This window comes from Argentina anserina, chromosome 6, assembly GCF_933775445.1.
Source record: "Argentina anserina chromosome 6, drPotAnse1.1, whole genome shotgun sequence".
NCBI classification, from domain to species: domain Eukaryota; kingdom Viridiplantae; phylum Streptophyta; class Magnoliopsida; order Rosales; family Rosaceae; genus Argentina; species Argentina anserina.
Genome location: NC_065877.1, coordinates 26,482,450 through 26,507,264, shown reverse-complemented (window position 1 = coordinate 26,507,264; position 24,815 = coordinate 26,482,450). Strand labels below are relative to the sequence as shown.

At 38.5% G+C, this 24,815-nt stretch overlaps 4 protein-coding genes across 7 annotated transcripts; 1 reads left to right on the top strand and 3 right to left on the bottom strand.

Annotated features, from left to right (window-relative positions):
- Positions 1-213: 213 nt before the first annotated feature.
- LOC126797180 (formin BNI1-like) lies at positions 214-2,042 on the bottom strand. Its single transcript, XM_050523850.1, has one exon. It carries the CDS (start codon positions 1,939-1,941, stop codon positions 214-216), a length of 1,728 nt encoding a protein of 575 aa, XP_050379807.1. The 5' UTR covers positions 1,942-2,042.
- A 5,330-nt stretch (positions 2,043-7,372) lies between these two features.
- LOC126799028 (60S ribosomal protein L18a-like protein) lies at positions 7,373-10,844 on the bottom strand. Of its 2 annotated transcripts, none has more exons than XM_050526137.1 (5): positions 10,694-10,844; positions 9,407-9,461; positions 8,788-8,914; positions 8,594-8,711; positions 7,373-7,847 (listed from the first exon to the last, which is right to left on the bottom strand). In XM_050526137.1, exons 2-5 carry the CDS (start codon positions 9,414-9,416, stop codon positions 7,779-7,781), a joined length of 324 nt encoding a protein of 107 aa, XP_050382094.1. In that variant the 5' UTR covers positions 9,417-9,461; positions 10,694-10,844; the 3' UTR covers positions 7,373-7,778. The 2 variants fall into 2 exon arrangements, with proteins under 2 accessions (XP_050382094.1, XP_050382093.1); XM_050526136.1 differs by lacking the exon at positions 10,694-10,844 and adding an exon at positions 10,338-10,677.
- A 133-nt stretch (positions 10,845-10,977) lies between these two features.
- Positions 10,978-13,720, top strand: LOC126799319 (uncharacterized). The gene is made up of 4 exons (XM_050526500.1): positions 10,978-11,436; positions 11,654-11,803; positions 12,519-12,830; positions 13,111-13,720. The coding sequence occupies exons 1-4, from the start codon at positions 11,008-11,010 to the stop codon at positions 13,516-13,518; spliced, it is 1,299 nt and encodes a 432-aa protein (XP_050382457.1). The 5' UTR covers positions 10,978-11,007; the 3' UTR covers positions 13,519-13,720.
- A 331-nt stretch (positions 13,721-14,051) lies between these two features.
- LOC126798772 (protein phosphatase 2C 16-like) lies at positions 14,052-17,851 on the bottom strand. 3 transcript variants are annotated; one of them, XM_050525824.1, is made up of 5 exons: positions 17,698-17,851; positions 16,080-17,589; positions 15,000-15,359; positions 14,802-14,907; positions 14,052-14,634 (listed from the first exon to the last, which is right to left on the bottom strand). In XM_050525824.1, exons 2-5 carry the CDS (start codon positions 16,923-16,925, stop codon positions 14,294-14,296), a joined length of 1,653 nt encoding a protein of 550 aa, XP_050381781.1. In that variant the 5' UTR covers positions 16,926-17,589; positions 17,698-17,851; the 3' UTR covers positions 14,052-14,293. The 3 variants fall into 3 exon arrangements, with proteins under 3 accessions (XP_050381781.1, XP_050381782.1, XP_050381780.1); XM_050525825.1 differs by having other exon boundaries at positions 16,080-17,593; positions 17,698-17,812; XM_050525823.1 differs by having other exon boundaries at positions 16,080-17,811.
- Between the last annotated feature and the right edge of the window lie 6,964 nt (positions 17,852-24,815).

Below are 24,815 nucleotides of genomic sequence, written 5' to 3'. Positions count from 1 at the left end.
TTTTTCCAGGCTCACAAATTAAAATGAAAGAATTGTACCCTCCAAGAACTACAAATTCGTATCTAAGGCTTTAAATATTATTTGTGTGTGTACTATTTGTGTGTTTCATAAAACTCCATAATAAACAACAACTCAAATCTCAATTCTCAAATATAAACATATCTACCAAATCTTCAATCCCTCAACCAAAAAAAAAAAAAAAAAACCAAATCTTCAATCCTCAATCGGGCCTAACCTCTCACTAGAATCCGGGCCCAAATTAGACCTCCCTCTCTCATTCACAGAGTTGATCTTCTCCAACCTCAGACCAGCTCTGAATCTCGCTATGAAGGTATCAGCTTTCGTGTTCACATCTGGGCTCGGACAGAACATGGGTCTTGCCGGCGACTCGTTTCCACTCAATGGGCTACTCTCATTTGTCGGTGAATCCTCACCTCCATCTTCTAAATCCGGTGACCCGCTCCTTGAGCTGTTGTTGCTTTTAATTCGAACAAAGTCGCCGTGCACCACATACTTCAACTCCGGCATCCTAAACGGCGGCAACGGCGGCGGCGGCGGAATGCGAGACATTAGCGGCGAGTCCCCTCCGCTGTTTGCTGCTTCATCTTCTACAACGTGGAAGCTCTTCACCTTGACAGGCAATGGCGGCTTCTGGGCCGTCATCATCGGCCTGACTTGGGCCTTGTTCTTCGAGAGCCGAGTGGCGGAAGTGACCGGCGGTGACGGCGGCGGCAGCGGGTGTTGTGAAAGTGGGTGATGAGATTTTCTGGGCTTCGGTTTCTTGGATTGAAACAGGCTGTGGAATACTGACGGCGGCGGCGGTGGGGGTGGCGGAGGTGGCGGTGGATGTAGTGGCATTGTAGATGAAGAAGTGGCGGCGGCGGCGGAGTTGAGACGAGTTTCGAAATTTTCGACACTCTTGTGTCTCTGCTTCTTCTTCTTCTTCCTCATTAATGAAGCGATCAAGAACTCTTTAGTAGTTGCAACTCCTCTCTTCTTCACATTCTTCTCTCTCTTCTGAATCTTTTCCACCACTTCTTCATACACCGGCAATGCCGCCGGTTTAGGCGCCGCATGTGAAGCCGCTACCGGCGCAGGTGGTTGTCGGAGACTACTCTTGACATCCAGATCATCATTTACAGTCTCCATCTGCCCAACAGCTTGGTATGTCCTCTTACGCGGCTGAGCCACCTCATGAGGCGGAGATAACTGCGGCAACGGTGACGGCGGAGGAAGAAAAGAATATTCATCAGATTTTGGTGCGGATGATGCAGAAGCTTGCTCGGTACGGATCACAAATCTGTCGACCGGAATATTCTTTGTGCGACTGACGTCATATTCTTCATGCCACGACGCACGACGGCGGTGTTGCGGCCTGACCTGACCGGGGTCAGGGAAGCGATAGTTGCTGACGTGGGTGTCGTCGTTGAACCGCCACCTGTCATCTCTGGCTATCCAATCGGAGTCTTGTCGGAGATCGGGGTACGAGCTGCTGCTTCTCATGGAGCTCACTCTGTTCACAGCGCGATCATTATACGCCGTCCGATCTGGATACTCGTACCACTGGCGCGGCGTTGACGGGATTGACTTGACCACCTCTTCTTCCGGCTGAGCAGCCGCACTAACCGAAACGCTGCCGTCGTCATTGGCGGCGGTGTTCCTACCGAGGAAGCCGCAGACAATGGCGAAGAGGACAAGGACCAAGTTGAGAGAATCCCAGCTCTTCTTCACCGAGTTGGGTCTGAAAATCTGAGAAGTAAAGGAATGCAGAGACGGGATTACGACAAAAATGAAAGCAAGAGCTACGGCGAGGAGGAGGAGGACGAAGGCGCCGGAGCTGAAGAGAAGAGAGGAGGTGGAGCGGCGGAGGCGGCGGCGGGGGGTGTTGGGTTGCTGCTGCCGGAGCCAGAACGGTGAAAACGTCTCTTCTTCTTCTTCCATATCGAAAACTCAATCTGGGTTCCTGCTGGTTTTGGGTTTGGGTGAGAAAGTTGGGAGCTTTTATGAGGTTTTGTGAGTAAGAAAAGAATAATGGTGCTGGTGTTTTGCTTTAGGTTTGGTTTTATGGTATGCTTTTGGGGGGTTTAGAATTTATATAATAGGGAGAGAAGCAAGGCAAGAAGGAAAGGGAAGCTTGAGGTGTGTGCTGCCTGTCATTACATTACTCGAATGACAGCAAGAAGAAATTGCTTGTTTTCGTAACCAAGAGAGTAAAGCATGTGATAAATTAGTTTTTTCTTGGAATTTTTCATGGTCATACACATTCCGCGTATAAGGGCAATCATTGTTCAAGGGAAGAAGGTAATGACCTAAAATATATTGAAATAGAAATAGAATATGATATAGAATTAGAATACTAGAAGTGACGTGCCTAAGTGCATTGGCTTATAGAAATTTTAGGGAGTTGTTGAGGCTCCTCCAAGTACCATGTATCATCTAATTTGTTGCGAATCTGAAAGCATCTAGTTTTTTTTTATAGTATATGCTAAGAATTTCATGTTGAACTACTGTAGCAAGCTTTGGCCGCACGAAATGCATGGATTTGGGACTTTTTGGTCTGAGAAATGGCCAAGGCATACGGTGTTTATGTTCTCATTTTGCTACAATTGAGTTCCTACTAATCAGTTTCGGCAATGTACCTTGCGACAGAAGCGCAATTACGTAAAAAACAATTGAAGTTGGATTTAATCGCTCAATCTTATATTAGACGTGATGTATGTGAGTTGTGACCATATTTGTTTTTTCAGGCTGTGCAGTTGTCGGGCACTTCTCATCCAGGTTAGAATTGAGAATCTTCTTCTAGAAACAATTGGTATATATGTTTCTAAAACGAAAGAATGACATCTAATTTGAGTGAAAATAGGGAGGTGCCTTACACTCTTGCCCCAGATCCAGCTTGACCCGGGTTTGCAAGAAGAACGAGTAGTAAGTAGTACAGCTTGCAACAATAGTAAACTTGTGTTTGAAGACACCGTCTATCCCAGCTGGGTGGCATAAATCCGACTTTCAAAACCCGCAGAAAAAGAGGGTGCGTTGCATTGCATTGCATGGAAATCAAAACTGCTAAAATTTAAAAGATGAAAACGACCTAATTAAATTAAGTACTTTATTTTCCTTTTATGATATTTTTCTTCATACAGATGAGGTAGGAAGGAAGATAATGGATATCAGTAGACGACAGCATGGATATGATATCATTGATATGATCTGTGGAGTTTAGAGTCCATCCAAAGCAAGGGTTTGTTGCGGCGTCAGACTAACAGCTAATACATATTGCCGGAGCTGGAAGTCCAAGCTCCCGTGATGAATCCATGGTTTTGTTCAAGCACTCTGGCTAGCTAAATTGTATATGTTGCTGGATTAACGACATATAATACCGTATCAAAATTTGAAAAGCTAGTTTTGATTGTAGTGAAAGTATCGGGTGAATTACTTGTTTTGATTGAACTTACTATTTGTTAAAGAATTCGAATTAATATTCATACAAAAACAAACATCAACTGTTACATTCACCTAAGAGGTAATGAGATTTACTGCCTTTGCATCTCTGAGCTTCACTATCATAATGATATGAAAATAGATTAGAAAATGTAAATCTATCTCGCTATGTTTTCTCACAAAGTGAAAAGGGCAATCATTTCGATTTTTGTTTAATTATATCACTACTGTCCCATTCATGTTGAAAAGCAGCGATCAAAGCCCCATCCGAAAGAGAAAAGAGAGTTCAAATCGACCGACCATGATATTTTTATGTGTCTGATGGGGCACAAGTGAAGTTAGTGATGAAGGTAAAGGGGTTAGGTATCATGACAGATCAGTTTTAACAATTTTGAAAGGCAAACTCCATTAGATAATCCTGCATGTAATCAATGGTCTAAATAGCGGTTATTGACATCGTATCGGTTTTGTAAAATAAGGATATAACAGTGATATATCGAGATATATCGGATTCAATGGTCTAATTATCGGTTATCGGCATCGTATCGGTTTTGTAAAATAAGGATATAACGGGGATATATCGAGATATATCGGATTTATCGTTTTTGTTAATTTTTAATTTAAATTTAATATATTTATAAACATATACTTCAAAATATTCAAAATATACCAAATAATATTAACTACTAAGTACTAATTGAACAAAAATAGGTGCACAAAAGATAGATTGAGATATTGATTATGCATTCATCCATTATAAATTCTCTCATCATCAGAATCAAAGTCAAAATCATCTTCTCCATTATTTTCATCCTCATATTTTGAGATAAAATCATCTTCATAAATCACATTCTGTCTATTTGCGTTGAAATTCCTCAAAACGACATCGTCTCCTTAAACAAAATCACCGAAAAAAAAATAACAAGAAAAAAAGTCACCAAAAAAAAGTCAACGAAAAAAAATTATCGAAAAAAAAAGTCTCCGAAAAAAAAAATCAACGGAAAAAAAAAGTCCACTAAAAAAAAGTCCACCGAAAAAAAAGTCAAACGAAAAAAAATCAACCGATATATCGCATGTTGACCCGATATTTTGAGTTGACCGATATATTAAGCCGATATGGCATTTATCCTATCGGTTTCTAAATATCACCGATATATCCCCGATATATCCCGATATTTAGAACACTGATCGGATTATATCGGATTTATCGTTTTTGCTAATTTTTAATTAAATTTAATATATTTATAAACATATACATCAAAATATACCAAATAAACTTGAGAAATTAAAACTTATAGAAGTAAATGTACTAAATAAACTTCATAAAAAAATATTTGATTGTTTTGATAATTAAAATACATAAATAGTATTAATTAATAAAAATATAGGTGATCATTCATCATAAACTCTCTCGTCATCGAATGTCATCGACGAAACTTTCATTTTTTTTAAATTATTTTTCAAAACGACGTGGTTTAAAAAAATAAAAATAAAAACACTGATACATCGGGTCAAACTCGGTTTGACCTCATATATCGTCATTTGACTTGATTTTTCGGGTGACCGATATAATAGACCGATAAGCAACTTATCGTATCGTTTTCTTAATATCGGTGATATATCGGGGATCAAGGTTCAAAATATCGGTATCGGGAGATATATCGTTTTTTTAAAAAATGGAGATATCGGATATATCGGGGTTATTGGAAAAAAAATATTGTTCCTCTTCCGAAATTATTTATTTATTTATTATTGAATTACATACAAACAAATACAATTATTAATTTTATCTAGTACTAGAAAGAATATATAGGTGCTTGAAAAGATGCACGTTGGTCAACAAAACTACAATACTTTGCCCAAGATATACGAGCCATATAGTACGAATTGTAATGGTTAACATGATAGTCATATATCTCTTTTGAGCTACTAATAGTTTCTCCGAGAATGAGATAGTAAGGATGAACCCAACTCGATAATTGATCATAAACGTCTCCAAACTGACCATAATTGTAAATAGGATGACTAGATTGATAGTTGCCTTCATGTGATTCGTTTGACATCCCACTGTGCTATGTGCCTAACCTGATAGAATCAAAACTTAAGGCAACTGAACTAACATCAGATGAAATATTTTGATCATCAATGGCTCCTTTTGTCCTCCTCCTGCACATATTTTTCTGTTGTGCACCATGATCGCCTGCTCTAGATCCATGATTCTCATCTTGGGTAATATGATCAAAATTACTTTCACAAGTAAACTGCTCAAATTATCCACCTACATAAAATTGTCCATATCCAAACCTTGTATCTCCTACACCTTGTCGACTTCCACCACTACCATCACCATTACCACCACCACCACCACCACCACCATCATCACTATCTGAACTATCTAGAGTTGCTACACCGCCCCACACACTAGCAATATCAGAATCATCTCCCGGGTCTCCAACTTCATCAGATAATACCTTGTTTACATCAATTCCAAAATCAGTTGCCTTTTCTACGACATGTGGAGGAGGGTTGTCATTTTCATCATCAAGGTGACATGCATAATCCAATCATGAAGATGATCAATGTCATTCTGAAGTGGTTCATAGCAACATGAAGTAGATCGATATAGTTATTTTCATTGATCACATTATCCTTTGCTCATTTATCACGTAGTCGTAACTTCGTGTTATAGTAGTAGCATAAGAGTTTTTCCAACTTTTGATATGCAAGACGGTTCATTTTCTTTGTATGAATAAGAGCAAAAGTACTTCACTTTCTTTCACAAGCAGAAGAGGAAGCCGTTTGTGCTAAAATACGCATGTCAAATTTCAGTATTATCATCCTTCCATGATGGGTTCACATGTTGCTAGCAATCTATGAAGGTATGAGGGAACTTCTAGGATACAAAGACTACAATGTGACTCATGTTTTCTTACTTTCTCCAATAGTGCTCAAGGAGAACACTCCTTATCTAGATATCCTTTGAGAAGACGTCAAGAAGATAAAGATTACTGTTATTTCTATATTCCTCGAGGAGAACATTTGTTACTAAAATTCCGGATATTCTCTTATGATCGTCATGAGAGTGTGAGACTATGTTGTGACCCTTTATTTTGGATTATCTGAAGGTCAATGAGAGCACTGGTCACTGATATGGCTTGACTTTTAAGAGTTAAGACTTGAACTTTCACTCCTCTTCTCGATATCTTTTACGAAAAATTGAAAATTAGCCGATTGAAAAACTACTCTTCTAGTCTTATTTTTTATATTCCTCGAGTCTCGAGGTGATTAATTAATCAGAAAATCCAGGTCAAGGAGAGTTTCAGACATCCTCAAATTGAGTTAAATTTTTTTAAGTGAAAATTTTCAAATATTTCTCTAAAATATCGAAGATATATCGGAGAAATATTGGAGATATTTTATGTTATCGGAGAAATATCGCAGATACGGGAAAAAATAAGATATTTACCCCTAAGATATATAGTTTTTTTAAAAATGTGAGATATCGGGGAGATTGTGTTCCTTGTCGGGGATATATCAAGGATATATCAGGATATTTAAAACATTGCATGTAATACATGCGAAAAGCATAACATCCCAAAGAAATTAACTATTATTAATTTGAATAGAGCAGGGCTACTAATGAGGAGGTATCTTATGGAGTTGGCTTTCAGATTTGTTGAAAACTGAAAGAGCAGGGAGTGCAGGGCTTCACAATAGCTCAAATTAAATAGTGGAAAACAACTTTAGGTGTTTTTTTTTTTGGAAATGAACTTTAGGTGCTTGTAATCAAACAAAAGCAACATTTTCAAGACTGGGGCTTATCCTAAATTTTCTATACTGTAATATGTCACATCACAGAATGAAGGATCCCATTACCATGGGAGATGATCATCCCGGCTTGTCTGCCTTTCCAGAAGAATAGTAGGCCGGAGAGAATATAATGGAATTATATTTAAGCTGCTGATAATTACCAATGGACCAAATATGAACTACACATAAAAGGATTAAAGTGGCAGCTTCTAGCACTTTGACTTCAGTTGCTTCACAAAAGAGATCGAGCAATATGTCAAAAGAAAGTTTCTCTCTAATATGTTGTAATTAAGTACTACTATTCTACAATTTGTCTGTACATAAATATCCCACTAAATGGGAGCTAAAGCCGTAGCACGCTACTGTACAGGGTTTGCATCATGCAAACTAATTACATAGAGCCTGACAATCTTCAGAAACTAGTACCTTAACATTCCATGATGCCAGTTTTGCGTTGTTGGCCATAAGATAATGATGGGAGGACAGCTGGATCTAAACATCATCTTTGGGATATTCATTTGATGCCACTTTTATGGCAGCAAGGATTTAGTACCAATGACAGTTGCAGCTACCAAGACACCAACTGTACATACCAAAGCCTGCAACAACAATCCCGACGTGTGTTCTCAGTGATAGGGTGATGCAGAGCATAATCCGCACCATTACAAAGTTGCTTTATTAAGTTCAATAGGTAAGACATATTTCGATACACGACATGGTTATCAGCCAAAAAGGAAGCATAAAAATAAGACTAGTCCCCATGACAGGAAGTACTACTACATGGTGCTTTACTTCATTAATAAAGTATGCCAGTCTCACTGCACAGAAGATGTTAACTAGTGAAGGTCTCTCTACCACACTATGATCATAAAGGTATAAATATGAGGAAAGAAGCCAAGCGCTATAACACTCAAATGTGAAAAAACATAGATCTTGCGGACAAAAGGAAGAATTGAGACAGGATTACAACAGATCATTTATAACTGCTCAATACAATTTATAATTTGATTTTAGGCGCTCTAGTATCTTGTATCCTCATCATACCCTCACACAAAAAGTTTTTTAGAAGTTTATAATTTAACCTCTCATATTCTGTATTTTCTCCTAATTTTAAATATTATAAATTGCCTGGTCCAGGCAACACCCAGTCCCATACAAAAAACCAAGGTTCCAAGGGAGAAGGGAACAGGAGAAAAGGAGAAGAGGATAAGATAATCTTTTATATCTTTTTCAGAGTTCAAACCTGAATAAATGAGAGAAACTTGAGTATAACACTATCTCATGGGTGCAGGGAGTTGAAGGATATAAATAGATTCAACTTCAATATTTATAGCATAAAACTTACAGCTACTGCTGAAGCGCCGAGCCCAGATCGTTCCCTCGGATCTTTATCATAATATTTCCAGAAGTAGAGAAATGCAGCATAGTACCACATCACTGGAAATACAAATCCAAGCAGAAATCTGCAAAAGCCCATCCATGAGAGAAGGAGAGACAGGAAGTAGAGAAAACAAGAACAGTGAAAGCAGGAGGACTCACGAAAACCATCCAATTCCACAACCACAATAAGGAAGTGGTTTGTCGAACTTTTCCAACTCCGGGTTCTCTGGACCACCAATAAGAACATAGTTGCCATTTTTACGGTTCACTGCATCTGTTGAAAGCTCTGTGCTCACAAAATCACAGTCAGAAATTAACCTAAAACATCTTACCATAAATTATCATTAAGATGATCAATTATTATATTCTTTCTTGTACACGCTTAATCACCAATTATTATACTTATACAATATATATATAATATTGTAAATGTTTTGAAATTTCCCAGATGTTAAGGACTTCTAGTTGTCTTCCGAAAACCATTAAGTGAATGGTGTGACTGGGAAGCTGCATAATAACCTTTAGGCAATACCGAAATAAGCATCCTATATAAATGAGATCCCCCAATAGCTTTTATGCCAACTGAGGTTGAATCTTGAGAGCCAACAAGAAGCAGACAACAGCATTTCAATTGGGAATTATAAACAAAACTGATCATAGATATTTGGGTACAAAACCACATATGGTGGGTGCTTGCAAAATTTAAAACATGTGTTCCTTCTACCAATAGATGGGCATAGAAAATTATACAAACATAGCAGCAAGGAGGAAGTCGTACTCTGATCCATGTGTCCGAGAGATCTCAGTTCTCCTCTCTGCCTCAGAGGTAACCACTACATGAAGAATCATACAAGTGAATATAAGTTAAAGTATGCGCGCACTTGAGATGTAAACAGCATCAGTCATCCAAGACAAAATAAAAAGGAGGTGAGTACACAAAATGGGCCCATATAGTTGTGGAAATGAATATTCACACAAAAAGCAGGCATGCTATTTAATAGAGATTCAAATTACTTATTAACCATGTGACACATATCACTTTGGTTTTTAAGCCTCAAGTCTTAGAATGCATATATTTCCAATTATGGTAACTGAATATCTGACATGAGATCATAATAACTGAAGCAATTTTTACTCTTAAGAGATCGTTACCCTTTCAGTTACCACTAAAACAGTAAAATGTGAACATCTCATTTAAAGCATACTAAGACTCAAACTGGTACAGTAAGTGCATTAACATCTATAACACTAAAATGTAATCATCCCATTCAAAGCCTACTAATATTTCACAACTGGTACAGTAACTGCATTAACATCTTTGACTTACAGAACCCTACTATGTTAATAGATTACATAGACTTATAGACTTGTACTTCAAATAACTACAAAAACATTTTTCTACTCCCCTCATACTGTCATATGTAGCAATTACCCGAATTTATCAATTCTGATCCTTAGTAGCATCATGCCAAAACAAAAGAAAAAAGAGCTACTTCTATCTAATTGCTCTCCAAACTACCACTCTTGCTGAGTTGCTGTGGCTTAATATGCCAAAATGAAAGATTTTTACTTCACTTCTTTAGCCACTCAAAGTAGAACATATTCAGGAATCAAACTATTTGTTTCAAGCACCCAAAAAAGACATTAATTGAGAATCAATCAAGTATATAGAAATTGATAAACAAACACTCGATTTAAAACAAACATACCAAGAAACACAAGTGTTCTGTAGGTCTAAACAGCATTATGATCAATACCCAAAAACCTTGCTTCAGATTTTCATAGCAGACTTTTGAATGGAATAATTATGCAAATCCCTAACCAGAAAACAACGCAACAGTAACAAACTTCAAATAAGAGACAAAATTATGTTCAGCAACCACAAGAAAAACATAAAAACCCACATTTGGGCAAAGAATTCCCACATCCAAAACACCATAAAATACCCTAAAACATCAAAATTCACCACTAGACCTGAAAATCAACACAACAAAAGCAACAGAAACGAACCCAACTCAAAATTTCCAATCTTGAGCCAAAAAAGACTGAAAGTTTGAAACTTTACCTGAGAAGCCAACAGTAGCCGAGAGATCAATCACCACATCGAGCAGATTAAGCTTTTTGCTGATAGAAAAGGCAATAGCTGGTGCCAAGCAAGGAATTTGGGATTTTGGGTAAGAAGTGGTTTTCTCCCCTGCTGTTTAAAAGCACCAACCTTTTTCTTTCTCTTTCTCTCTCCCCATTTACTTTAATCCACTGCTTCAACAGTTTTAGAACAAAACCAAAAACGGCATGTCGTAAATGAGGTAAACAAACCCTACCAAAACCCCCAATTTATAAGCTCTTAAACCCTCAAAGCTTCAACCTTTGGTGCCCCCGATGGATTCAGACACGGAAGAAACCAGGTCCCAAATGAAGGCAACCAAAGCAGAGCCATCCACACCATCAAAGAAGCACAAGAAGAGGAAGAAGGTGGTAGAAGAACCCGACCCAGAAGTCCAAGCCACCATTAGGATCATACCCGGGAACCCAGAGCGGATCCCACCTCTGGTGGGCTATTTCCCATCTGGGTTCGACCCGACCCGGAACCAAGGCCCGGGTTCGACCAAAGCTGGGGTCTTTAGGCACAAGGAGAGAGGTGGGACTAGGCTTCAGGTTGTGGTGACCCCAAGTAAGGAGTCTAAGGTTGATTTTGTTGGGACTAGCTATGCTGGTGAGGCTCAGGCTGGGGAGGCTTGCGCTTATGGACTTGGGATACTTGATAAGGCCACCCAGACATTGAAGATTGTGCCCATTGCTGGCAACAAGGTAATTTAGGACCAATGGTTATTGCATCATCTGATTTGTTTTGTTTATGTGTGTTTAATCTGAGTTTAGTTGTATGATGTGTGATGTTAGATGAGAACTTTACTTGAAAATGCTAGGATAGAAGAGCATGTGTTATATAGGCTAATGAGTGATTTTTTTTCGGAGATGTCATTGTGAGGATATAACTTGTGATATTACATGGTGTGTGAAATTTCAGATATTTAGATTGGAACCAAAGGTTCAAGGCCTTGATTTAGCTGGTAAGGAGCCAGCAAGTTCAGCAATTGGAGAACTTTCTGCAGTTGAGAAGGCAGCGAAACGTATAGACCTTCATAATCGTTATGGAACAAAGAAGTCAATACGGCAGGTAAGACCTCAAATCCTCAATGCTGTAGTTCTTTAAGGGATCTCTCACTGGCATTTGTGAAATTCCAGGTGTCTTGTCTGATTATCTGTTCGTAATTGTAAATGTAGTTCAGTTAAAAGAAAGTAAAAAGATTCAGTGATTCGAATTAAATAAACACAACAATAGGATTTTTTTTGTACTTGAAATAATGCCTCTGATAAAATTGTACTTCACATAGTGACAAGATGTCTGTTTTAGTAACATAGAATTCATTTTATTATAGTGATTGTAAACTATATTAAAGCTATTCATTTAAATTATTATTTGCAAAGGAAACCATGTTTTTTATTTTTTATTTTATTTGTATGGACATGTTTCTGATGTACTTACTCTTCATTTGTGCACTGAGTTGTTTGGTGGTCAATTATTTCTGACTTCGCCAGAATTGAGAATTTTGTTCAAAAAGATGGTTAAAGAAAAAATATATGTGAAAAAACCAATGTTAATTAGAAATACATGATGTAGTGGATGTTACGGATAGTAACTCTCTTCCTGAATTTACTCGTTTTTCAATGATTTAAAATTTAATATAGAAATGTGTCAAAGGACTTGATATCAACTAGATCTATGTGAGGTTCATGATATTGCAACTGAGACTTTTTCTAATTCTTTGTCCAACTTTATCTTAAGCTGAACAGAAGCATTGGTTAAAGTTTTTTCTTCTTTGACATTGCAGAATAAGAAAATGCAAACCTTGAAGCAACAAGATGATCCTGATGCTCAAAATGATTTGGATGCAATCAAACAAGTTATGATGGAAAGGGAGGATTCTGAAGCCTCTGAAGCCCATATAGATCGCAATACCCCACCATTTAATGCTTCTGCCACCACTCCCCGGGATGCTTATCCCCTGGATAAGATCATCGCCACAGGAGAGTGGAAATTCCTACAAGATATTTATAAGCTTTCAGAAGGTGGAACAGAAATATCACGGGATTCTTTTCCAGCATTTGTTTGCAACCGGGTCCATAAACTGCAGCTGATCGAGGTAAAGGGTGAAAATGCTATTTGTAGTATTTTACCATAAACTGCAGCATTCTTTTCCAGCATTTTTGTTCTTGTGAACTTCAGTTTTTAATGTTGCCCCTTAAGGCTTGCATGTTCATGTCAATATGGACAGTGCAATCTAATAGCTTAAGAAAAGGAAAGAATTATTATGTAGCCATGGTAACTTCTTGATCTAGTGTGAATTAAGAAATCATGGTGTTTCCTCTTATCAGTTTCACTATAAATAAGTTGAACTCTCTTTTTTTTTTCTATGTTTGTAGGATGAAGACAAGAAGAATAAGCTTTCTTGTATTTTCTCATATATTACGCATCTTATAAAGTTCAAAGATCTGCATTCCATGGATGGGTATACGTCTGCAAAGGGCCACAGATTCCCGCCCATTATAAAGGATAAGTTTTCAACCATGTTTGATGCAGTGTCAAAGAGGCTATCAACTGAGAAAAATAATCTCCTCATTAGCTATGTGTTGGTGCTCACTCTTTTTGCGGATGAATTCCAAACAAGTATGACAGACATAGGGAAGGATCTGAGAATGACTAATGCAACTATAAGGACGCATTACGAGACCTTGGGTTGCAAGGTGTCTAAGAAGAACGATGTATCAACCGTTACCCTTCCTGTGCCCCTCAAATTTCCAACAGCGAGGCTCAAGCGACGGAACAAGTGATCTCTGTACAATTTTTGTCTTTGTGATCGTTTGACAGCAGATGGAAGAATATTGGTTCTTGGCTCAGAACATGTTTTTTACCTTTATAATCTGTTTGTATGTTTTATGTTACTGTGCTTTTATGTAGCGGTATGTTTTAATGGACGGTTGGCATTGCCTTTCGTTGCTATATAGAATTTGTCAATGCATTCTTTTATTGGCTCTTATTCTCTAGGCATATCGGCATTGTGCTCATGTACAAACAAATCTGAGTTTGACATCCATGGTTCTTTGAAATGGATGGTGAAAATGGCTGCAAATTTTGCTTCGTTATGGCCGATATTTAACCCTTTCTCGAAACTAGCAACAATTCGCATTCTAAACCCGAAACCCTGTTGACACAACTTATAAATATATGCATAAATTGTAAAAAAGAAAAAAAAAAGAAAAAAAAAAAGAGAATGACCTCTGGGGTCTCGCTTTATCAATGCTATTGACATTTCTTGTGCTGCATGTGGTTCAGTGTATAAGTAGGCTCATTCAGGGAACAACAATGCAAAATGCATAATTTACATTACTCGAGTGAATATGTATATGTTCAGATACAGCGTAACTAGAATGTTGCAAAGTACACAAAAAGCACATATGCCATTGCATTACAATTGGTACAGTAGTACATAGTACATTCATATTCCTATAATTGTACACACCCAGAGCCCACGAGGAAAAGGAGTAGACTACCATCAATATAATTTTATATATATTAGATATAAGAAAATAGGCCACAAGACCACCTTCATTCAAGATTTTTGCTCTTGAATTTTCTTTGAGCTTTCAAGTCAACCACAATTACAGAGATGTTGTCTTTGCTTCCTTTTTGAAGGGCAAGAGTTGAAAGATATGATGCCGCTTCCTGCGCTGCCGGATCAACACCTGTGCCTCTTTCTGCCAGTGGAGTTACTCCATTCTTTTTGTGCCACAGCAGTACGCGCCTACGAGCTACCTCACAAGCTTCCTCGTTTGTCATCACATCCCATAATCCATCACTAGCCAAAATGAGGAGTTCATCATCTCTGGCTCTAGGGACTATCATAACTTCTGGATCTGGAATAATCCAGGGTTTCAAATATCTATCCCCTGTAGATGAATAATAAAAGAAAGAAACAAAGTCACTCTAAATCTGTGATGCCCCTCACAACATATGCATGCATTTGTTCAGACATTTCAAGCAACTCAAAGGAACAGATGATAACAGTTTCTTTTTTCTTTTAGGTTTGCACACCAGGGTAGAGTATAGACCATACCAATGGACCTTGACATTGCAAGAACTCCAAATACACGATGTCCATTCCACTGTATGACCTTCCCTCCAGATGCCTCGATTCTTGCATATTCATCTTCTCTGTTTGGCTAATTGAAGTGACAAAATAAAAAAAAGTCTTATAAAATGATAAAACTTGGGTTTTCAATAATAAAATAGTCTACCACAAACATGCACTTACTTTATGATCTACTGATAATGGTACTGCTTGTTTGCCACGACAGAGAACAGCTCTTGAGTCACCGCAGTTTGCAACTATAATATGAGAAGAACAGACTAATGCAACAACAGCTGTAGATCCCACAGTTTCTGGCGCAACTGGCTCAAAGCTGGGCCCGGAAGCATCCTCACTACTTCCATTGATGCCTATGCTGGCTTTTCCTCCTACCTCATCATCAACACTCTGGAAGCAAGTAGTGAATGCTTTCTCCCACTTCACCTGCTGAGTTTCTCCCATTATTCCATCGGTTAAATCATCCTCAATTATTTGAAGCTCTTCAGCTAAAGCTGAATGAAGGCGCTCACAACAATAGTTAGCAACCTGCAAGAGTGTCCATGGCGATCAGGTTAACAGATTCATAAATCTGTTTGGTGTTCCATTAAGGGATATTTGAACCTAAATGTTTGTACTGCCATCACTATCTGTTTAGTATACATTATGCTTCAATTAGTTACCAGTATGCCTTTCCACCACCCTGGTATTAATTTTTTTTTTTTAAATTACTGAACCAAAAAAAAATACACGACACATAAGCCCCAAAGATTTAGTGAAAGGAAAATACTTGTGTCCATACTAGTATGGATGCACACGTTTATACCCTCTCTTATTTTTATATTTTTAGTAGTGTGATTCCATAATATTAACCGTTCAAAAGTTTAATCGATCAATAAAGATCATTTTTGTAAAATATGAATTGAAACAAAAATCGTTTGCTATGTCGATTAAATCAAACAAATAAACGGTTATTGTGAAAGTTAGTGGTCTCATAATCAGCCGTTTGTTTGTTTGATACAATCGGCTAAACAAACGATATTTGTTTACATTGATTTTTTTACAAAAGTGATCTTTATTGATTGACAAAACTTTTGAACGGTTAAAATTTTGTATCCACATTACCAGAAGTATAGAAATAAGAAGAGTTTGGACACACACGTCCATACTGGTATGGATACAAGTATTTTCCTTAGTGAAATACATCCAATAGCGATAAACTATAAACTTCAACAAAGAATACATATGTAAGGAAGAAGGTATATATACCTGAGCTCCTCCATGCCCATCATAAATGCCAAAAAAATGACTGGTTAGGTGGGTCAAACTCTGGCTCATTCCATTGTACACATGATTGCCGATAAGCATTTTAATTGGAATATTTATGAACCGAGGTACAGCAGCAATTGCATCTTCCATTTCTGGTCTTCTTCCACATATTGAAACGGAACCCCAAAGAGGAGTACAGTCCAGCTCAAAAACACTTCGGATGGCTGCTTTACAAACATTATTCTCCCCATTTGACTGCACAACTACTTCTGTAGAGGCTGCTAATTTAATCTCAGAAACTGGAGTTACTGCTGCCACAATGACTTCACCAGAAGGCACTTGCCCTATAGTAGATTCTACCAAGACTATAGCATTTGCAACAATCTTATCCTCGCCAGACTTTCCTATCTCCACAACATCTGTCAAGCTTATCTCAGAGACCACCTCTAACGTTACCAATTGCTCAGTAACAATTTCATTAGTCTCATATCTAAAGGATAAGATTTCTTCCTCACTCTCTTTAACCATGGAATCCTTCCGACCCAAACTGTTTCCATTCTTTGGGAGCAACTTCAACAAATCAGCTCCTCCAATGTTATCTTCTAGTGATGGTATTGTTACCACACTAATTTCAGTCCTAGCATCATTACCACTTCCATTTGAAATCAACTCCAAAGGCGCCAGCGTAGTGGTATCCGATGACAAATTTCCCGGCTCTGTTACTAGCTTTAGCCATGCAAACTCCACGTTGGTTGCAATTGCGGAATTATCACAGACAGTATTACCTAAACTAAGTGTCACCGCAACTGCTGGAGACATGTCCTCCATTAATTTCCTTGTCTTCATACAATTCAACAGTCACTCCAAACCCCCCTCGGTAAATTAACAATTCTTATTAAGGTTTAGACAACAACCCCTCTCTTTGCAGGATTCACTAATTCTCTCACAACTGTAGTAATACAAACACAATTCTACACCACTATGATCCAACAGGAAATGGGGCTACTTGATGAACATGAGGAGAATGAAAAAGGGTTAACAGATCTGACGAGCAACAACAAATCAAAACTCCAAACGACACATATATGAAGACTTCACAGGTGAATTGAGTTCCTTATAAAGCTTAGCAAACACTTCTCCCTCTGGCCAAGACTCAGCCACATAGGACCAAAAACCTATCCTCACCACCAACCCTCAAATATACACATACGCATACATGAAAATGACTGCAATCCAGATTCTATCCATATCTATAAATCCAAGATGAGAAAGCAAAGGGATCATGAGAAAGAACAACTCTAATCAAAATCACAAGAAAGGATCCACCTTTTCTTCGCATAGAACTGGAGGGGGGGGGGGGGGGGGGGGTGTTATCCTGGATCTAAAGGCAATCCATCTCAATCTAGTATTAAAGAATCTCCTTTTACATTATCTCTTCTCCTTCTCCTCCTCCTCCTACTCCTCCCAAGAACCACAGTCAACCCCAAATCACCAACAATCATCACAGTATCTGACTAAACCAACAACACAAATCACCATCTGAGCTAATGCAATAATAACATGATCTTGATCATAAATCAGACAAGAACCTTAAACTGGGTTTTTAAGTTAATCTTACCAGGTGAAACAGAACAGCAGGACTAACCTTAATAGTTAGCTGTCAGTGAAGAAAGACCCCCTCTCCTCTTTTCCCCTAACCTCTTTTGTTCTCTTTGGGGGCAACAGAGAGAGAGAGAGAGAGAGAGAGAGAGAGAGAGAGGCTTTTGCTAAAGGGGGCACACGTATGAAGGGTACACGTACTGTTGGTGAGGTCATGGGATGTGTTAGCGACACAGAAAATGGTGAGCTTTGAGAAGACAGTGCTGACACGAAGGCAACTACCCCCACGCCATGGACTTTTTATGAGACAAACTTTTAGGTGGACACGTGTCCCCGGGGACTGACAAATGTGACGAGGACATTTGGGAACGACCAATTAATTATATATGCACCTTCCTACTACCTGCACTACACGCCCTTTCATATAGTGACCGCTGCCTTCCTCGTTCGTCGGTCGGTACCTAATTACGTTACATTAGTTACAAATTTTCTAGCATCAAATAATATAGTAACGAATACGAATATATGCTTAATTATTCTATAAGTATATCGGAGTGGATAAAATATTCTTGAGGCAGTTGTTTTGTTTTCAATCGTTTAATTTTCATTTTTCATATTAAAAGTAATTAAATTGGTTGTTTAGACGTGAGATATAATGACTTCTTTTCTATGAAGTTGTTTGATTTTTATCAGTTAATAAATTCTGATTGTAAGTTTGTAATAGGGTTTGAGTCGATGAAGCCTAATATGTAAATAAAAATGGCGCGATATTGTAAATATATAAATAATACATTACATTATGAAATAAAGATAATAAGAAAATAACTATGCGGGAACAAAAGATTAAGAGAATTAGAAACGATAACTCAACCAAATCCGAACAAATAGAATGAAAAGTCGAGTCGTGTATGATACCATATTGTCCTTAAGATAATTATGCCGCCTCTATCGCTACAATGACGCTATTCTCTCAAGATACAACGACTTGCAAATCCTTGAAACTGCACTACTACAACAATACCAGCGAACTTGAATGAACCATTTATATCACCAGAACAAGAGAACTAATGATGAAACTTTAGAGAGAGAGAGAGAGAGAGAGAGAGAGAGAGAGAGAGAGAGACTAAGTTTCTCAATCTAAATGTGTTTTTAAATTGTGTTGCTGAATCAAGTTCTAAATCTGTTTTTTGTTATCTATTATCAAGAATGGAAGAATGGATCGCTATTTATAGAGGGAAACTTGGATTACTAAATGAATTCTCATGAATTCAGAATTGAATTTCTTATCATAAATTACAGCGGTTATCTCAATGAATTTTCATACGTTACGTAATGAATTCTCAAACGTTACGACAGTTATCTCAATGAATTTCATTTCATCCGTTACAACTGTTACACAATGAATTCAATCTCATTACATTTGTCGTTATAGAATTTAATCGTATTGAATTATGACATTACAAAATCAAAGTGCTTAAGTCGTCACACATTCCAGAATTCAAATAGTTTCATTTTTTTGTGACAATTGTTTATTCACATTATAATTAATTTAACTAGATAAATATAAGTTTTGTAGCTCTTAATACCATAGAATCCAAGTTCATATTATCATTACAAATTTAAGTGCATACACTCAAATTCTTTTAATTAAATTGATTTAGAATAAATAGTGAAATTCACTAATTTTCTAACATAATCATTATCGAGAAATGAGTGATCGAGTGAAATTTTCTTTGGTCAATTACTAATCAAAGTAAATATTACCGGACAAATTTTATCTTGTGGATCAGGTCTACACAATCTAGAACATTGGGAAGGATTTTCGGTGATAGGGGAGAAGGCCACAGGCAACATGCCCCCAATTTCCCAAAACAAATTTTTGACCAATTTTTGTGGACTAGTTTTGTACTAAATTGTTGTGTCAAGTGTTTTTTCTATTATGTATTGCAACGTGTAATGGAGATCAATTCATTGGACTTATCAACTCATTTTGTTGCGTTTAGAATAGTCGGTGTTGGTTCCTAATCCAAGATTCGATTTTATATTATATGAATGTTCATGAGTTTGACCGATTTGGTGAAACTAACTAGCTATGTAGAGTTGGAAAATTTGAACTCAGTCATCAATTTTTCTCTATGAACTGTAATGCAGGGCATGATAGATGAGAGAATGTTCTAGGATCGGAGTATCTGTATGGGCTTGTCTATGACACTATCTTGGCTTGAGTCGGCCGCTAGTGAACGTATTAATCTGGCGAAAAAAAATTAATTTGTTTAATAAAAATAACCAAATGTTTCAGGATGAAATAATTGTGTATTATTGAATGATATAGAGGCCTATATATAGGCATTACAAAACCACAATCCCGTAGGATTCGGAGTCCTAATCTATTACGGAGATGCTAATCTATATCTCTTAACAGGAAACCTATTAGGCTAAGACACATACAAGGGTAGAATAGTAATTCTCCCGGAACACTCCCCCTTGTGTCGCATGCCTAGGTTGCATGGTGCACACATCGTTGCCTCGGTAAAAACCTTGTCAAGCAAAATAAAAACCTCTTGGGTAAAAACAAAAGCTTGATCGAAGGGAAAAAGAGCACAACACACCGTCTACATTTGATAGCATCATGTGAGGTAGACTCCCCCTGAAGTCTACGAAACAACTCCCATGATTAGTGCCATAATCATGGAGTACAAAGGACAACGTATACAACGTTCATTACATGCTTCTCAAACGTAGTCTTGGGCTAATGATTAATCATTAATCTAGCCACACATCCTTAGATCATTCATGCTATACTTAGCTAAACTTAGATCTTATGAAACAAGATTGCATAACAACTCAAAACAAGAGTTTGCAATGAAAATCAGATTCTCGGATAGAATGACCTTCACTCATTTAAACGGCCATAACTTCTTCGTCAAAATAGATATCAGCGAACCGTAAAATGTTATGAAAAGTAGACACCCGTGGCTTTCCAGTGACATAAGGTTCACAACCTCATCCGATCGGAGCAGTTCACAATGCTCTATCGAAGTTGACTGACTTGCAAATTTCCGGACAGGACTGTCCTACTTTTCTAAAACGGCCATAACTCACTCAATATGATAGGTATGAACGAATGGTTGGTGTCCTTGGAAAGTAGACACATAGACCTTTCCAACGGTACTAATTTCACCATATTTCATCGAGCGAGCTGTCCTGTAGGTCTCGTTGAAGTTGACTTACGAAACTGGACAGATTCTGATTTGTCACATTTAATGTGTCTTTCGCGAAAAGAATGGGGGAATGGACCAATGAAGGACTGATTTTGGTCCAAGACGGAACCGTACGCATCCTCTACGCTACCAGTGTCGACTGCTACACCAAGGCGTATGTTGATGTTGCTGGAGCTGCTGGCGGCGTTGGTGTGGATAAGATTTGTGTTGGTTCACTAAGTGTAGAACTAAACCCATGTCAAAGAAGCAATGCAAGTCCAATGACAATGCATTGGCGCATAGTTAATCATGTCATAATGAAAGCAATAGTGTCCCAACAACACTAGCATGTATGAATTTATAGCTCATTGAATCTCTTCATCGTCTATACTTAGACGGAATAGAGAATCAAGAATTAGCTTCATATGAACACATATGGGTATGAGTTCTTGCAACCGATTGTACTACGTTCTCTCGAATGTCGCAATCTGATTACATAAGCTCTCCGTGGTCTGGAGGCATTTAAAGTCCCTCAGGCACTCTCATATCTGCGTCAAGATCCCTTTACAGATATTCTATGACCACTATCATATGCTGCAAATCAGTTTTCATGGACACTACTACTGATCAAGTAGCGGAAAGCAATTATGTCCATAACGAGAGAATATAACTCATCGTACTCAATACTAGGATAATGAGACAATGTTTGCACCATAAGTCCTGCGTATATCGCATGACTTCATCTTTCTCATTACACTTACGAACAATGACCAACATAACAAGTCTAGTTCAGCATGTATTGATTCTTTCCACTTCGGTCAAATTGCTCATCATTGATGCTTTACAACGGAATAAGAGCATAAGCGAATACATCATTAATCATGGGAGATCAATACATTAAACACACGCGCGCGCTGTATACGATCAATTCGTGAGAGTTCTATTCTTCTCTAACATCAACAAAATGAGTCTGTAGCGTCCCACAGAAACTTAGTTGATACACATGTTTAGAGGATATCTCTTGATGATGGGCGAAATACTTGTGCCTACGCACTTCGCTTCTTTCTAGATTTGATTCTAGAGAATAATGGTCTCCCCCTCATCTAGGCAGGAGCCAAGACCGAAGCTATGACCCTTACTAGTCCATCTTTGCATTTGCCGCCCTTGTTTTGTGGTGCAATGCCACGGGCGCCGACAACACCACAGCGTACGATGGTGCCATCGCCGGCTTCCTTCCCACTGTCAGGGATAGTGCCAACGGTGCTAGGACCAGGTCATATGAAATTCTCTCATATTCTGAGAGTTCCAACCTTACCGGCACATCACAACATTTATGTGCAATCTCGTCACTTTCGTAATATCGGTAAAGTCATTGAGCATCGAATCTTTGACTTTCTGGAGGTCGATAATGCGTTGCACATTTGCTCACTTTGAGTAGTGCGGGATCTTAATGAGATATAGTGCCACACCACGTCAATTCCTGGCGTTAAAACCAGAATGGGAGCATTCCATATCTCCCCCTAACGACGGGAAGTATGTCTCATCAAAGTGACCGTCTGCTAATATCGCATGATAGAGATCAACGGTTGTAGATTGGAAATAGCCGACAAGTGTAAGTGATTCATAAACAACTTTAACCAAATAGGCGTTTAAGGAAAAGAACGTTGGGATCGTATCCAATAACCATCTGGTACACACTAAACGCTTGGCAAGTTGTGAGTCTAAAACGAATAAGTGTCGCTGCATGCAACATCATTACATATCCCCATGCAAAAATCGGCAGGTTAGTACCCATAACCAAGTCCGAGCTCTGCTAGATCGTGCAGTGAATGAACATGAGGAATAATATGTTCAACGACGATCCCAGTAGATATGCAAAACGAAATCATCAAAGTCGTGGAGGTGAAATCTCCAACGGTATCCAATCAAATAGATTTGAGAGGATGGGAAGGGTGGTGAGCCCTTAGTATGATGATCATAGCTAAAAACTTTAGCGAATGCAGCGTTTCTTGTGGAAAGCAAAGCGACGTGTGACCAACGCGTCGATGCTCTTAACCTATACCATAAAAATACCGAAAAATGTCCGTATTCGGTTGGATAGGGTCCACTAATGTCACCTTAAATACTTTGTAAGAATGGAATGTTCTCGGTTGGAGCCTTAGCAAATAAGGGCTTCCTTGAAATCTAGTAAAAGAACAAGCTTTGCAAAATGAGCGATTGGTATCAGAGATTGTCATGGAGGCATTAGAAGACACGGGAGGCATCACAAGCTCATGTGAAGGAGGGGATGCCGCCACCGACGGCCTTAATGCCATGGAGCCGCCGAAATAGGCAGGCTCGGCCTCACCGTGCATGGCACGGATAGGCTCGGCCTCACCGTGTGGAGCATGGGTGAGGTGGTCCTCCAATCGCTTCGTGAACATGAAAAATAGATGATAATGTGAATTTCAAAGAACTCGAATCATCATATCTTGTTCAAAATGACCAAAAAACGATCATGTCAAAACCGAGAAGACAGTAAAACTGAACCCATGATTCAAAAGAATCTTGAGTTACATAAAGCTACTGCTGCAGGCAAGCAAAACGATGTCTCCAGGCTAACAAAGCTACTGTCGAAGCTTGAAAAAGATACTGTCAATGAAATCTGACAGATTTATTCCTCTCCATTCTTAACACAAATATCAAGATGAAAATCCATCATTGGCATGAATGGCCTTTAAAACTTAGCAAGGCACGAAGATATACAACACAATCTCCGCACGAGATCCGTAAAACAACTACCTGCGCCGTAGGACAGTGTGAGTGGTTACGCAATTAGCAAGACACTCGATTTCACGGTGGGACATTTTCAAAATGAAGATTAAGAGAGTCAACAACGCGGTGAACTTCTCTACACAATACGCCGTAGGATATTGTAAGAGAGGGGATTGAAACAAATGGAAATCCCATCGAATGTATCACATGGCAATAGAACTACATTCTTCAACTCAAGAGTTGGAAAAACATGGTATTGGAGCAGTTGAATACCAAACAATTACGGTGGAAAACCTTCCATTTGGTGCGGGTGGTCACCAATAATAATAAAATCATTTGAGCTATGAAACGACTTGGAGAAAACCGGAAAATTAACCGGAAAACCATGTCAAATTAACTCAAAACCGGGTGAAATTTGGACTGGGAAAACGTGACAGCAAGAACTGCTGAAATATGCGGAAAACATGATGAGAAACGACGGAAAAAAAAACGTCGGAAGCCGGCGGCACTGATAGCCGGAAATCCGGCCGGCAGTGGCCGGCAGTGGCCGGACCTGGCCGGTATGGAGGCCATAACTTCAGGTCCGACAGGGAACGCCGTCCGGAACCGGATGGCGGTGCCGGAAACACCGGAATATGGCCGGAAGGCGGCGAATACGCCGGTAAAACGTCAAAAAACGTTCCGAAAACGCCGGAAGAGTAACCGGGAAAAACGACGTCAATTTTGACGTTCCGAGGTCCGTTTTCCAAATTTCAAAGTCCAAAATCACAATGTAGTGCTATTGGGGTCCCATGTAACCCAAAAGCGGCCAATTTAAAAACCACGTGAGTTGCAACGTTGACCATGCATGCTAAGCCAAGGCAAATAAAATTCTCACGAGTCAATCTTGTAAACAAGAAATACGAGAGATTTTATAGAATATGTCAATATTTAATACAACACAAACAAGCTTCCAATTCCAATAGACGACTTAAGCTAAAGTCGAGCAATAATCATGGCAATGCCAACGTCATACTTGAAAAATAGTAAGCAGAAGACATAGTCAAAATAGATTGACTAATCAAAAGTCTGTAGCAACAAAATCTTGCATATCTGATTGGGCGGAGCCTTAGCCTGAGGCTCAAAAATGTTCTTACTTGAGAATGGAAGAATGCTACGTTTCCATCTCCAAAATTCCCTCGAG